The sequence below is a fragment of the Corvus cornix genome, chromosome 1A (genome assembly GCF_000738735.6).
Source record: "Corvus cornix cornix isolate S_Up_H32 chromosome 1A, ASM73873v5, whole genome shotgun sequence".
Classification (NCBI taxonomy): Eukaryota; Metazoa; Chordata; class Aves; order Passeriformes; family Corvidae; genus Corvus; species Corvus cornix.
In genome coordinates this window covers 14,958,544-14,975,238 of record NC_047057.1, presented here as the reverse complement: position 1 = coordinate 14,975,238, position 16,695 = coordinate 14,958,544, and the positions used below count along the sequence as shown (strand labels likewise).

The window sequence follows — 16,695 nt, the reverse complement described above, 5'->3', positions numbered from 1 at the left end:
GGAAAAGTTCTCAATTCAAAACTGTCAGAGACAGCAAAGGAGGAAAAAAAAGAGCAACTTCTCTTTGGACATAATTAATCTTGAACTTCCAGCTATACTGTAAGGTTAAAGCCAGCATCAAATTACTAAACAAAGTAAGGATGGAGAGAAATTTCTGCTCTAGGCATGCATATGCTAGTACATCCATTCACATGAGACCACCCTGATATGAAATAAAGGGCACGGGATAAGAAAAGAGATGAAATTAGTCAAATGGGCCAAGGTTTGAGTTTGGTTTCTTGGGAAGGTTTGTATATGTACATGAGGAAAATCAAAGAAAAAAAAGCAAAACATACCATAATGGAGAGTGAAGCATAAGACAGAAGCTATAGAATACACAAATTTGGTATTTAATAGAGAAGCATAGTGAAAAAGGAAAGCTGAAGGAGATCATTATCCATATGCAACTATATTTCACAGAAATTGGCAAAGATGGAAGGAACTTCAGTAGAGAATGCAAAAGCAGAAATTTTGCCTAATGCACATTTCAGCTAGGTTGTGAAGCTCCCAAGGTATAGAAAAGTGCCAGCTATTTAAACATAGAGAAAGGTATTTATCTTCCCCTCATCTCTCTCTGCTTCCCAGTCAAATCCAACCTAACCAAGTATGACATCAGTTCAGGCTAAATCTGGTATTAAAGACATGTTCACAACTACATCCTTCAGGGACTGCATTACGCCCACCTAACTTCTAGAGCATCCACAGCCCCGTGAGGACACTGTTGCTGCAAGGGACCGATCCCTTTGCAATATCCCAACCTCTCTAAGACAGTAAATTAACTTCGCACATCTTTAGTATTTCTTACTTACCTTTGAAATAAAAATATTCGAAAGTCTAAGATGAGCCAGTAACTAATGTACAAAATAACCTAAGGAGAGCAATTTAGTGAATCCAGGGATTCAATAGAAGAACTTGGACGTAACTCAAAAATTACTTAAAACTAACAGCAAAAAGCCCCTCAGCTTTTCCAAGGTGAATGCTGTATCTGCCCTTTACCTTAATCCAGGACTGCACAAGGCTGCCTTGCTCACATGCACTTAGCCAGCGTGTATGGGTGACACTGCAAACTGCCTGGAAAGCTTCCTTTATGCAGTAGGAGTTACAGGGAGAGCAGGTGAACAGCTTTTTCAACTCAATTCTATGCTTTTCATGGGCTGCTGAAGTGACCTTGAGACAGCAAGCACTGTTTTCAGGAAGATGGTGTCCCCACACACACACCATGGAGTCTACAGCCAAAACCAGACTTCCAGGCCCCACATTTCCCATCCACAAAGCTTCAAGCAGTTGGGATTGAACCCAGCCTCTGTGAGTACTGCTGCAGGTGCAACTCATCTTATACAAATATTAAACAAAAAACGCATTTAAGCAGTACAAGAGGGAAGTTTTCTCTGAACAAGTTAAGTATTGTCAGAACACAGAGAATACCAGTGTAAAACACCATAATATCACCAGCTGCATTGCTGCCACCATGAGAAAACGAAGTATTGAAACAAGGAGAGCAGCACACATTCCCATGTGGAGGATCCATCCCAGACTGACCTATTTCAGCCAAGCCAAACGCGGAAAGGAGCATTGTAGAGACAAACAAATGGGCCTGGATTAGATGACCAGGCAGCTCACTCCTGGGATGACATTCCTAAGGGCACACAAAGGCCTGAGAATGCTGCGAACGCGAGCGCAGGACAGTGGGACAGCTTCCCTGGAACACAGCGGGATGAGGGAGCGTGGCCATTCCTCCGCAGCAGGGTACAGGTTACACACAGGCACAGCACTGCAGGGTGGGCTGGTGTGACCAGAGAGCTGAGGTGACACAGAGGCTGCAGAACAGCCATTCCTGGTTATGGAATGCTGCTCCACCCACACACCCTGGGGATGGAAAAGGGCTTATCCCTACCTCCAATGCCCACCTGCAGCACAGTAGGGTGGAGCTGTGGCTCACAGGAGCTTGTATGCCAGAAAAAGTCTTGTGTTGCCCACACCCTCCAGCAGTGGCACCTTAGAAATCACTGCCTGCTTCTTCATTCCTTAAATTAACTGTGTACTACAAAGTGACTGATGTAATCACAGAAGAGACCTAACCAAAAACATACATACACCACAATAAAGTAATGGAATTATTTAAAATATAATTCAAGTTCCTTGGGCTTCAAAAGCAATGAGACCCACCTGCCTCCCCCCACCGATGGACCTGTGGCTATGAATCTGCCAAAATGTACTAACTCACTTCATTCCAAGAAATCAGGTGTAGTTTTGATAGATAAGTAATTGAAGTATGCAAGAAGCATTAGCACAAAGCATTTTTTGGTTTATTTAAATAAAAATTATAATTTATACAAGACTTTTTAAACAAACAAGATTTTCTTAAAAAATGTACAGGGCAAATAATTGCATTATTTCAATTATTCATACAGTATAAGTCTTTTGTCAAACAAAAGTTACACTGATAATGAATTATTTACAATTTCAAAATATAGACTCAAACTTCAGACATAAAAATTTTAACATCCATTATATTTCAATGATTAGTAGAAATTAAGCATCTGCCAAAATGTACAGAGTTCAATAAAAACTACCAATGTTTTCAAACAGGTTTAAGTAGCCAAAAAACAGGTACATCCTTTCATATCTTCACAGTTGGGTAAAATCCCTTTTCTCTTTGTCTGCAGAACGAGGGTAGAGTTTTGCTGCTGGCATCCTGTGTGATGTTGCTACTAATAAATAGCTTGTTTCATTCAATCTTGCCTAACAAAAGCTACAGTGCACAGAAAGGCATGATTTCATATTTCAGCTTGTTTTGCCTTTTGAATTTAAATGGTCACTGATAAAGAATTAGTCAGTTTTCATCTCCCTTTTTTTATTGTCTTTAAAAGGGACTCCAACTAACCAACAAACTTCTAAAGAAGTTAAATCCAATTATGCGTGAATGATCCAGACATCCACAGACATGAACAGAATTGCAAATATAAACAGCAATCAGACAGACAGAATGACAAAAACATCACTTTCGGCTATTTAGAAGCACTTTACATTAAGTGTTCCGACCCAGCCTGTTTCTGAAGTGCACCAGGCTGTACTGCAAAACTAACTAGGAAGATTGGAATTTAAGGTGAGAGCTTCAGTGTAATTACACAAGTCAAGTATGTATTTACTCATTGCCCATCCCCTCCTGCCCTCCAGACCTGGGAGGGTGCAGCAGGAGAAAAGTGTGAGTAAACACACGAAAGTTACCTTCAGTCTCGGAAGTCACAGACACCACGGGAGCAGTTGTGCAGCAGGGAAACCGGATAACCCAATGTAAAGTGAAATTTGCAAAATATGTACGCAGATGTCTGTCAATTATATTACAACTGTATTAAAAAAACCAAAATAAATCCAGTCTGTTTTCTCTGTACCAGAACCAATGTTGCATTGCAGTTTGCACTAGGTTTACTGCTTTAAGCATCACTAACTTTTAAGTTCACACTGTTAAAGTGTGGATTCATTTCAAACATCAGCACATTAGATTTTATAAGACGTTTCTCATTTCTTTGCTCAGAAAATAAATTTTAAGAACGTATTGTACACATGAGGCATTTCAGTCTGGGAAAAGGATAAAGACATCTTTTCTCCCTCTCCGAAGCCTAGGTATGGTTAATTGTCCTGGCACCATCAGTATAGATCCTATAGCTCCTCCAGGAACCAGAATCTAGGACAACCCTGTACACGAGGGTCAACCAGTGAAGGGTGGGAGGGGGAGGAGGTAATAAGTGCAAGTCAACTGATTCCCTACTGAAACTGCTGTTATGATCAGAGTGAAGGTATAAATTACACTTGAAAAATGATACAAAAATAAGAAAAAGAGCATGCTCTCTGTAAAAAATATAGTTTTCTGTTTCTTCAAAAAAAAAAAGGATAACCTTAAAACACACCCAAGGGACATTTTCTTAAGACAAGATGAATGAATCTGATCAAGATTTATGTAACATTAAGCCATTTTAATGCCTATTTGTTAGCCACACTTACTATTCAAGGAAGATTCTAGAAAGGAAAGCCAAATTATAATATGTAGCAGTTACAAAAAAGAAATTAACTGATTTTAAAGTAGTTTTGATGAGAAAGATTTAAGATCAAGAATTTTTACTTAAACATATAACCTGAATGTGTAAAGTTATGAAACCATACACTGTCAAGCTACATTCACTTTAAATGGTGGCAAAATCGATTTCCCACCAGCTTCACCTATATTTGAAGTTTCCAGGCCCTGAGTTACAGCATACCAAAGGTGGTGTTAGAAATGCACCCATTTTTCAGGTCATGTACAGACATGTTCAAGAGCTACTCTAAAGCGAGAACTTGAAATTGCATTTTAGCCATTACAGTGGTTTCTCCCCTGTTCTTGTTTACATTTCCACCCAGGGCACACCCCCATCAGTGTTTCACTTTACAATACTCAACCAAGTTAAGGTATTCACCAGTACTTCTTCATATCAAATTTATATAAAGTTCTCATATCCCACCTCTTTATGGCCAGACTAAAATAAGGTTTGTACAGTCTGACTGCCACCTTCTTCATTACTCCTGCATTTATTGACACACTTTAATTTAAATCTGTGCTAAGAGTTAAACACCCTTTGGTGTTTGCTACCCCTCTCCCTCCTTCATTTTACCCCTTTCCCTATAAAGAAAGGAAATTACCATTTAAAAAAAAACAGAGGAAAAAAAATCCATGAAATTACGTCCCATTTTTACATAAGAATTTGCATCTCCATTGCTTTTTTTTTAGGGCCATTCATACAATGTCTTACTACTCAACTCTAAAAGACACAGCAAAGGAAAAGACACTCTGGAAGGCTTGGCATAACTCCTAATGTGCTTTCACAAAAATGCAAGTAAAATTCTAAACCTCTCAGATGGGTGCTTTATATAGAGTATAAAAGCTTTCTAATATTAAAGACAAAGGTCAGTATGTGCTTTGCTGCTAGACAGGCCTGAGAGAGTTTAGAGGAGTGCAGCCTTCCTGTTTTACCTGGCAGTTGGGTTTAATTGTTACAAAAGTTTAATTCTGCAAGGGGGAAGACAGAAGCACACCAATGGTCCTCAAATTATGCTTTGAGAGGAATTAGTGCTTTCAGTTGCTATATTATAGCAGGTTTTTTTATTACAAGGTAACTCAAGAGAAGAGCCAAATTTAAAAAGGTCACATCTGAGTTGAGTTTAATTACTCTCACCTCCCTCAAAACAAAAAGCCTTCAAATCTTTAATGCATTAACATACAAACGCCTTGTACATGCAACATGTACAACAGCTGAGCCCTTCTAGGACAAGTACCTATAGAAATATAATTATATGATGCCTAACATTTTAGGAACAACATTTTGGTGCCCTCTTTTATAAAAAGTATCTGCCTGCCTTCCTTCCTCTTACTTTGGTTAATGAGGAAAGGAAAATACAGTTACAAACTTTCTCCTCCAATTCACTGTACAAGTAATTTAAAACATCTCTATGCAGGAAAAATTGAAGTTAACCAAAACAGTAAAACATCCTTCCGCAATGCAAAAATTAGCAAGAAGTAGTTATTTTAAATGCAGTTGTAAATATGGAAATACTAAGATGCTAATACTTCCTTGGTGTTGCTATCGGTTTTAATAAAGGACCCAATTAAAAACTCCAGGCTGAAGAAGGAGACTTCAGGCTGCTGCTGTCATCATTCTCACATCTCGGGGAAAAACAACTAAGATAAAGGGATAAATGTATCCCTAGTGACATCAGTGGAGATAAAGGGATCAATCTGTTATACAGTCGGGTCTCCAAGCATCTTCCCAGTTTTTAATGTCAGCAAATAAACATTAAAAGTGCTTAATGTGCAAGGCTAATAGTGATGATAGCACTTCCACTGTTTTGTTTCATTTGGTTTTTTTTGTCTTTTTTTACAAAAACCTTAAAAACAAACATGAAGGCATATATAAAATACACTTGGTTTATGTAACAGATAGAATATAAACCACCAGACAAGAAAAATTATTGCAAAATAGATGAGGATGTTCATTTTTTCCACTACCAAGTCATACAGTAAGAAAGTTTCCTTTAGCTCTTCCAAGATAAGACACTAGCTTTCACTGCTGGATGGTGCAGATGTTATTTTCACGTATTGGTTGAAAATTGTCTCAAAAGCTTCATCTCTGTGTACCATGGCACCAAACACCAAAGGCTAAATGATAGAAAAAAACCACATCATGTCAATACACAAAGAAAAGAATTTCCTCTAGGTATATTTTTGTCAAGTCAATAGGAACAGTTTAATTGCACTAGAAATGCATTGATAAAGACAAGACAATCCTTTTCTCTACTAACGCCTTGACTATGTGGCATAGTTTCTAGTGTTTTTCACTTCCTTAAAAACTTCATCTGAGGGTCAGGCCCTCCCACCTTAAAGCCTCCTCCCCCATGGATACTCTCAAGCCAACAGCTTTTTGCTTCAGACTGCACAGCAGAGCAGCCCCCATGCTCCTGATGGAGGATGCTGGGGAAGATCTTTCTGAAGTGTTGGGAGTAAAACACTCCAAATGTAGTAGAACAAGTGAATATTGAATTCATTAAAATTCTGAAGACAAACATACTGAATAATAGAGAAGTGAATTTTTTTTAAAAAAAAGAGAAAAAGCCAACCACTGGCATAAGGAGACAAAAAAGTCTTTATGCCACTGCTAACCAGAGAAGGAAAAGAAGGGTAAGAAGTCCAACACAGCAATACAGATGCCACCAGCTACTTACTTTCTGTGTAGATGGTGTCGATACAGCAATACCCATTCCTGATCCCGGGAGAACAGAGAGCACTTTATACTAAAAAAAACCACAAAGACGTAAGATATTTTCTGTACTGAACAACTGCAAGAGGTGCTGCAGAGGTTACACAATTCATCACTGGCATGTCCTGCCAGACACAACTAAGAGATCTCTATTAAAACCAGGATGAAACCAGCTGCCATTCTCAGATCCTGGACTCGGTGGCTACAGCCTCACCTGGACAGCCAGGATCCTTCTCTCCACTTCCTCCCATGGGCTGCAGCAACACTCAACCTGCTGGAACCAGCCCCAGCCCCAAAGTGAGCATCAGTCCCACTCCAGCACACAGGAGCTGACCCAGCCATGGTGCTGGGAACTGCAGGCAGCCGGATGGGGCGGGCAGGGCCCAGCCCAGCTCTGTGTGCAGGAGATGGGCCTGTGTGCGTCACCCACCGCTTCCCCTGCATCCTCTCTTCCTCTCATCCACTCTTCAGAGGAGCAGCAAGCAGACCAGAAAAAGCTTCTTTTTCAAAATTAGATAGAAAACAGGGTATCACAGAGTCATAGAACCATTAAGGTTGAAAAAGAGCTCCCACCTTTGACCGAACATCACCATGTGAACTAAACCACAGCACCCAGTGCCACTCACAGTTTGCTTGCTTTTTCTTTTAGAAAGAAAGTCCAAAAAGATAAGTAGGCTGAACTTGGGAGTATTCACAGGGAGAAAGAGACATCCAAGTCAGACCTGGGTTTCCCACCTCCAAATAAAACCAGGCACAGCACATTTTTATGCTTGACTGCATGATCCCTGTCTCATCTTCATTAAAAACACTACACAGATGCAAAAGGAGCTTTATGGCAGTAAAGACCTACTGAACAACAAACCAGCATTACTTGAAGTAAGATGTTTGAAATCCATTAATATGAATTATTAATTCCAGTAGGAATGTTCAATTTGAGCATAAGCTGTCTGCTTTATAGACATGTCACATAAATAGAAGGAATTAATTGAAAATCTGGAGATACTTATGCAGTAGTAGACACCAGGCTGAGGTGTTTCTTTGCTCAACATGATTTAATCTGCAGTACAGAATGCAGGAGAAAGCAGGGGTGTCTGTGTTCAAGATAAGGACAAGTTCAGAAAGAGTAAAAGAAGTGATGTTGAAGGCCATAAAGAGGGATGCAAGGCACCAATAAAGCCTTTAGTAACCACAGGCTGATAAACTTCAACCAAAGGAAGGATGACATTGCCCTTGCTATGCTTCCAATCTTCCACGTCTTGCCTCTGTTACTGGCTGGCTATTCTAATGACCTACCTTTCTCCACTGACAACAATCCTGCCTCCCTCTGAGGCACCTACTTTTGAGATGATGCATCTATCAATATCCACACCCAGACTGAAATTAGTAATGCACAGTTCCTGCTACCAATAAATCTTCTCAAGGCTTAGGCAGATCTGGTCAACACTGGAGTTAATAAACAACATAACTTTAATTAAAAAAAAAAAAAAAAAAAAGCAGGAGTGTAAGGGTTTAGTAAACTAGCTTGTCTTAATGCTCATAGCAAGTTTGCGTGTACTGAGTCCAAAAAAGCAGTTCTGGGAAACATTCATGACCACAGAATTACATTTCACTTATACATATTATCAATGCCATGCTTTTTCAAAATAACAAAGGCACAAATGCAAAACATGAGTAGATGAACAGAAAACCAGTCTTCTCCCCTATTTGCTGCCCAGACATACCTTCTGGATATCCGTTATATCCGACAGCTTTATAACTTTATTTCTTTTTGATGAGCCGGATTTTGAGCTTTCAAAGCACAAGTAACTGAAAACAAGAAAAGAAAATGCTCATTTTGATACAGTGTTCTAAAATAAATCTCTCAAATATTCCTCTTGTCTTCTCGTCTGAAGTTTGAAATCTCACAGGTTAAAATAACTTCCAAGATAAAAGAAAGAGGTTCAGTTCAGCTATGGCTTCTAATTTAGCGCAAACATTTATAAATTCTAGCAACTGGCTGATGTGTCTGAAAGCCCAGAACATATGGTATGCATACACACACAAAAATTCTTGTATTTATATTACTGCACTGAATGGTTAAACCTGACAAGCATTTTAAAGACACACGAGGGACATATATCCTTAAACAGTTGAAATACCAAATCTCAAAAGGCTTATACATCTTTCACCATCCTAAACGAAGATTAATGAGAAACACTGTGTTAGTTTCATGTTATTGTGCTGCAGACAAAAGCTCAGATTTCTAAACACTGAAGAGTGGCCTCCATCACTAGCTGACATTGCATACAGATGAGCTTTACTTCCTTTCATTACACTCCAAAGGAACTTCAGTGCAAAACCCAAGCACTAATGACCACAGTTATGCAGTCCAGGGAGGCTGGAAGGTAAGGAAGGAAATTTAAAAAAACAACCACTTGCCCATAAAAATTTGAAACCAAGGCTTAATTTTCAGTTTTCTTTTTGTTGCTGTCATTTCAAGGAAGCTATACATTCAGCTTACTTAAAAAATCCCCAAACTAAGAGTATTTGTCAAATTGATCACAACTTTCAAAGTATACTTAGGTTTTAGTATATATATATATGTACAGTTAGCATGCTATCCACATCAAGGACTGCAGCTACCAACAACTGTCTATACAGAGCTACTCTGCATTCCTATGCAAGCCTTTCCAAGGCAAAATCTCATCTGTTAAGAGCAGCCACACACCAGGGCCACCTCTCCCTCTCCTATGATCCTTTCTTGAGGTTGCAAAGCACCTTGAAATGGCGTTTTTGTTTCAAAACATTGTTAAAGGATCCCTTTTAGATTCAAACTCTTCCATGTCTTGAATTTCCCCCCTAAGAAATGCGTGGAGTGCAATGACTCACTTTTCTGTGACATAAAGAACTCCATTCCTGATGTAGTCTGTAGGCATCTTCCGATCCCTGTTAATCAAGCAACAGCGCCAGCCATTTTCACACACTGAAAAAGTCATAACAAGAAATCTTAGCTTAAGAAAAAGAGACAGGCACTACCCCCAACAGTCTCCTTATACAATAGAAAACACTGAATATTATACTTTAGATACCTAAAGCTAAAAGTGCTTAGAAAGAAAAGCCTAAATCAGGTGTTTTAGACACCATAACATCTGTTTTAACACTCATTTAAAAAAAACAAAATAAAAACCACCCACACAATTATTTCCTTTAACTTGACTATTGGATTTGCATAACCACAAAAGGCACACCAGGCTGTGCACTCTTTCAAAGAGCTGCAAGGATATGGAATGAAAGAGACCATCTCCATTCATCCTAATTTAAAGCGAGACTTTGAAATCAAAAGGTTACACCTGTACAGTGCACAGAAAAGGAATTCAACTTTAAACTATTCTTGGCTTTTTACAAAATATTCTACTAATGTGACCTTCCTGTGGCACCATACCTGGCAAAGGACGTTCATTCTCTGACAGGTTAAAAACTTCATGGAAATTTCCTCTCTTGGTGGTATGAAAACGACTTGTGTCTTCATCTTTGCTTATTCCAGTTGGAGCACTTGAGCCCACGTAACTCCTTGAGGCTGCTGTTTGAAGCTGCAGAAAAAGAAACACGATTCCAAAATCTGAGCAGCAACATTTAAACTACACTCTCAAAAATAATTTAGCTAACTACTCTTCCTTAAAAAAAAAAAATCTATAATGCAACAATTTTCATGAACTACTTCCATATATTAACTTTGGACTACTGCACTATACTGCTGCTACAGCACAAGTCTCTAATATGGTACCTGAACATAACTTTTCAAAGTGCTGCCCTTTGACAGACACCCATTGCTGGGGTGAACCACATGGTGCTAAAGGCACCTATCTTAAAATACCACTTTTCTACAGTAAAGGCTATGCCTCATTAGATACAGCTAAGTCACTGCAAACAGCTCCAACGACGATAACTAGTGGGACTACTAACAGACAATATAGTATCAGTACTTGGCCTGTCTTCAAGAGATAAACAAAGTATTGCTGCACAAAAGAAGTTTAGAAAGAAAAAAGAGCAATAAAAAAAAGCCACACAGAGCCACATAAGCTCATTATGAATACAAATGCTGAAAATGAAAGGAAGTTTTCCACACTACGATCCATACCTTTTCATGCCCTGACAGCTAGCAGGAAAAGAAACAAACAACACAAATGTGACAGTGACAAAAGAAAAAGTGAAATCTACTTAACACTATAATACACAGAATAAAACATGAACTGAGTGACACTGCAAGATCTTGCTCACAAACCAAGAGACTACACACAATGAATGCAATTTAAAAAGTTATGATTGGTTAGAGCACACCAGTTCAATTTATTCAGGTTGCATTAGAACCATTGATCTTTCCTATGCTTTGAAGTTGCACTGAATTTTGACAGTGTTGACACATGAAACAGAATCTGAATGGTTGTCAGCATCCTTGGGAGGGAAAAAAGATAGTATGGAGTTCCCGAAAACAAAGTACTTGAGTAAAATCTACTTTTAAACAGAGCTCCTTAACCACTGGAGACTGCCCTGGCAACAAGCCTTGCTTGTGGAAGGATAGCAGGCAGTTTCTTTTGGAAAGCTCGCCTGCATTTTCAATTTCATCTTGGTGGCGCACCACATGATTCCAAAACCTGGCACAAGCAGCTCTGTTCTTAGCCCTACCACACACATGCAGTTAAACAACTGGCAAACTGACAACATGGAAGCTCAGGACTAAGCTCTTCTTCTGTAAAGGCTCAATGCTGCGGAAGGCCAACCAGCCTTCAGCTGCTTTTTTAGTTACTTTGCACTAAATTGGCAGCACTTAACACTTTGCAGGATTTACACACTAAGAAAAGAAATCCAAAGCAAATGAAAAAATGTGCACTGCAATTGCTAGCTAGAAACCAGACTGACAAAACAGGCACAGCAGAGGGCATTTGCCATCCACCTTTTTAGGTACCTGTAAGACAATGATACCTCAGGGGGAAAAAAATAAAGTAAATTGACATGGAAAGCAAATGGCAGATGGTAACTAATATTGCCTCGCTTCTGCAGTGCTGAGTCCCTGGATTCAAGGAAAATAACAGCTTCTCCAACAATCTATGTGCAACTGAAGATGAAAAGAATTTTCTGAAGGCCTTCTTAGATGAGCTACTTGGCTGCACATGCACACAACCAGGTGAAGCACCATGGCCCAAAACAAAAATGGTCAGAGCCAGAGGTCTAATCCTTTTTGTGCTGGAATAAGGACTACTTCTGCTCTCTGCTACACTGCTTTCTACTTACCTGTTATATAAAGAGATTAAAAAAAATGGAGTTTAAACTTCAGTACCATGACTCATCTGGCCAAAAATGTGAGTAGCTCTGCCCTTACTTCTAGTCCTGCCTAACACACGTGAATGTTTCCTCTTACCACTCAGGCTTGAAACATCCAATGGTCAATTACTAAGAGAAAAGCATTGCATCCAATTTTGGTAAGCCTTAAATCTAACTGGAAGTGATTGGATTTGTAATGCTGGAAGAGCCCTGATTGTCTAAAAACATCACCAACAACCTGAAGTATTCCTTTTCACTTGTTCTGTCATCAGCTTTTGACATGCAACCTTTACCCATCAGATACTGTTGTCAGGACTGTTCTCTAAGGACACAAGGTCAGAGTGCTGGTACAGGCAATTAATATTGCTTTGTGTCTAAGTTTACTGTGTCTTGTACACTGTTTAATGAGAAGAAGTTGAAGCAAAAGCACACATGCTGCCACTACATGTTTTTCTGCTCTGCCTTTTCTATGAAAAAAATTAAAAACCCTCTTTGGCTTTAAACTTTTAGTACAAAAATCTATTTTTCATAATACGAGGTTTGCAGAAATCTCTCATGGAGTAAGAAAGTTTCTCTAAAATTTCTGAGATCAAGTTAATGTTTTCAAAGACATTTGGAAGCAGGTAATGAAGTCCTGCACATCCCTTCCAGGAAGACAAGCCAAGTCCACCAAGCCAGACCTGGTAGTACAAAAACCCTGTCTCTACTTGCAAAACTGAAGCCATGAAGAAAAGCCCAAAGGAATAACTACTCTCTAAGTTTATGGACTCAAGTTCAGCAATTCAGAATCTTTCCACCTCTAAGGCAGATGAGAAAGACCTAGCAAGAGGATGTCACAACTACCACAGTATGTGAAAGATAACCTGTAAGTGTGAGAAGCACAGAAACTTCTAAGATCATCTTCTGCAAGCAAGAGAAATACAGGCCATGGATGGCTTCATCCAAGTGCTTATTTACCCATCTCATCCCTTGGAAAACAGGAACAGAAGACTCACTTTCTGTAAAAGACTGTCCTTCTTGTCCACTTCCTTCTGAAATACTCAATTATGCTGCAGTTATTTTACCACCCTCTGCTCCACCACCCTCCAAGCCCCAGATTTCCTCTTAACAACTGAGGGTTCATGTGCTTATCCCTTTTGCTCTCCAGTTGTATACCCAGGCTGAATTACTGCTCAGTACTGTGCATTTCAGACAGTACTCAGATACTCCATGAATGCAATCAGATATTGTGCTAAGAGGGATTAAGTGAATGCTAAAATGGGATTAGACTCAAGATTTACTACAACTATTTTAATTTTTAAACCAATAAACATTGACAAATTCAGGGATATGGAGAAGTCTGACTCAGTTACCATGTCAGGCCCTAGAACAATTTACCAAGATGCACAAAACACAATACTTGGTGATTTAACGATGACATTTTAACAAAAAGAAAATGTACTGATGGAGTACGAACATGGTGAAGTCATTTATCACCACTGTGCTAAAAGGTCACCTAATACAAATAACCATAAGACATAATGTCTAAACATGTAAACTACCTTATTACCTTTGTTAATGACTATCCCATCAGTAAGCTGCATATTATACTCAATCCTTTATTGATTTTTTTAACTAACTGTTCTTCAATTTACCTAAGCATGTGAATTTCCACTGAAAAGGAATGTCTAAGAATAGAGAAAGTAATCCAAAAAGACTACATTCGACAATAAAATCACACAGAATGTATGTTAAAGAAACATTGGTGCTATATTTGTGTGTTCAGCTTCATGATTCACAGTACATCCATACATATATAAACATTTTTGATAACTGATTCCTTTCATACAAGAAACAGAATCTATAGAAGAACTGTGAATCTGGAAAATAATAAAAAAATTGATATTACAATCAACTAACATTGTAAGGATTTAATTAACCTTCTCTTTAATGTGCTCTAGTCACTGGAGAAAAGGAAAAAGGAGAAAGTGATTTGATTTTCAGAGGCTAAGAACGTAGGGACAAAAAGATTCATTACCCTTACCCGTCTTGACACTGTAGCATTGGATCTTTCTTTGAGCTGAGGATCTGTCAGGAGATTTATCCAGATGATATAAGGAGTATCATACTTAGCTCTTAGTCTGGGGCATCGTTTGAAGACAAAATCAATAAGGAAAAACTTGATTCCAGCATAGAGTCCTGAAAAAAGGGTGACTTCAGTTTGAGTGCTGAAGAGGCATTAAGAACATCACTGTTTTGATCATATTTTCAGAAGTTCACAAATGAAACCAAATTCTGTATATTCAGCCACAGTGTTAAACCATTCTACTGGGTTTACTACTTTGATTCTTCTTCCAACACCAGAAAATTATTTTTCTTTCCTTCCTGTCCCCAGTTCTTTTTAACATTTACATAGCCACTATTATGCAGAAAAACAAATAATTCAAACATATGCTCCTTATTACCAGAAGCATTCTGAAAACATGATATACTACCAAAACAAAAAACACACCAGAGCATTCAACTACGCAGCTCCTGCAAGAATTTTAATGGCAACAGAGGGCTCTCACGTACTACATAAAACTCTATCTTCCAGTCCCAACTCTTATCTTACACAAGTTATTTCCTTGCATTCTGCCAGGTCAAAATGGGCTTAAAATACTCTCTCAAAACTTTACTGAGTGCAATTCAGATCTCCTAAAAGTCAGAGTAAAACAATCACTCCTCACACATCTAAATTCAATTGCCGTGTCAAGCAAACCTACATTTATGTTCAAGCTAATAAAATTTGAAGTTCAGTGTCACTACAAGTAATACTCATTTGATTATATCATTACTTTAAAGAAAAAATGAGAGTTCTTGGTTCACAGTACAGGGCTTCATACATTAGCAAAAAGAGTCTCATGTGGTAGTGAGAACCCTTTGCTCAGTTCCCAGTTGAGACTATTTGTAACAGACCCACAGTAGTCTGTTCATTTGTCCACCCAATCCTCCAAGTTTTACCAGGAGTCCCACAGACTCTTTTGTTTCTTTTCCTACATTGTCATTTTCATGCCTCCTGTGTCATGCCACATACTTCATTTACAAGGATGTATGAGCAAAAAACCCTCAACATATAGGATTTTCCAGAAGCCTTATAGCTGACAGTCTGAAAAGTTCTGCTAACAGCTCATCATAGATTTCTCCTCTTCAAAAAGCAAAAACATTATCCAGTCTTTTTCTATTAAACACTGAGATGGTTTTCAAAATGGTCATGACAAATGATGCCAAGCACAATGAAAATACTCTAAAACACTGCATGATTTATTAGTGCATGTTTTCTCTCTTAAACTCTAAAATTCTCCCTCTAAAGATCATGTAAGTTTTAACCGTAAGTCTAGACTGTAACAGGTTAATCATTTATTGTGTTTACCCAATGCAAGCCCAAGAATCCTGTAGGGCAAAAAGCAGGATGCAATAAAAGCTGCCCATAGAGCAAAGTAGAGCTTCTGTGTTATTTCTGGCTGGACCCACATGAACAAGCTGAAAACAAAAAAGAAGCAAAATTTTATTACCAGTGTTACAGATATTGGTTAATTCTTGTTTTAAAAGGGAACAAAACCTTGTGTCAGATAACTTACTTTTTAAATTTTTCCAGTATGTCTGCCATCTTGCCAAAAAGGTTCTGCATAAGAAGCAAAAGAATTAAAACCAAGTACTGCATTGTTTTGGGGTTTTTTGTCCACATAATGGAAATAAACAGCTTTCTGACTTTGTTGCTAAGCAATTCCCGGAAGGGATTTTTTTTTAAATCAATTTTTAGCCATTTATATACTTCACAACTGAGTAAATACAGAACAGAATAGCAATACTTGATGACTTCCATCTCATTTAACCTTATTCCTGTGATTGATTGTTACAAGTGAAGAAACTATTTGATCCCACTGTCAGGACTGGAAAGCATTGACATTACTGCAAATATTTTAAATTAAGCTGTCAATCTAAGAGTAAAGAGCTTCTGTTAGTAGGTAACAAAATGGAAGGTTCCTTCACACATTTTGGGTGCTGAAATTTCAGTAAGTGGTTACTGAGTTCATCAAAATTGCTATTAGCTTCTTGGAAACACACCATTATCGGGTTTTATAATAAACCCTTGGAAACAGCAGATTTCAAGTAATTCCAACAACTGTTGATGGCAACTGACCCCTGCTCAGGACTAAGGGCCATATTCTCTGACCAATTCTTACTGTCAGAGCACCTGAAAATTTCACCTTCCCAATAAATTTCCAAAGGTGTTCATATAAACATGTGCACCACCCCCAGAAGAAGGAAGGAGCTGAGCATTCACCGTTAGCAAGAGAAGGTTAAACCCCTTTTGACAGCAGCACATCATCAGGTATGGCACAAGGCTCAGCTCAACTGGATGGTGCAGTCACTCAGTTGCTACCTCATCCAACTCATGAAGCTGGGAGAAAACCTTCCTTCAGCCTCGCCAACACCAGCAGATTTCAAGGCTTGGAGGGGGTGGAGTTTTTTAAAACATGCTATTTTAGAGATGCAGTGCAAACTGTTGAATTAACACAGCTAAACAGACAGCAGCCTTCAGCTAAATCTT

The 16,695-nt window shown here is 38.6% G+C and overlaps 1 protein-coding gene across 3 annotated transcripts in view; it reads right to left on the bottom strand.

Annotated features, from left to right (window-relative positions):
• Positions 1-2,323: 2,323 nt before the first annotated feature.
• Positions 2,324-16,695, bottom strand: part of GRAMD4 (GRAM domain containing 4) — an 81,253-nt gene continuing 66,881 nt past the window's right edge. For 2 of the 3 annotated variants that reach the window (XM_039570325.1, XM_039570323.1), the window contains 9 exons: positions 15,722-15,765; positions 15,514-15,623; positions 14,146-14,300; positions 10,942-10,959; positions 10,246-10,393; positions 9,693-9,786; positions 8,546-8,630; positions 6,790-6,858; positions 2,324-6,226 (listed from right to left, as the gene is read on the bottom strand). In XM_039570325.1, the coding sequence (XP_039426259.1) occupies positions 6,125-6,226; positions 6,790-6,858; positions 8,546-8,630; positions 9,693-9,786; positions 10,246-10,393; positions 10,942-10,959; positions 14,146-14,300; positions 15,514-15,623; positions 15,722-15,765 (825 nt within the window). In that variant the 3' untranslated portion in view covers positions 2,324-6,124. The remainder of the gene's footprint in view (positions 6,227-6,789; positions 6,859-8,545; positions 8,631-9,692; positions 9,787-10,245; positions 10,394-10,941; positions 10,960-14,145; positions 14,301-15,513; positions 15,624-15,721; positions 15,766-16,695) is intronic. The other variant, XM_039570324.1, reaches the window with a different exon arrangement.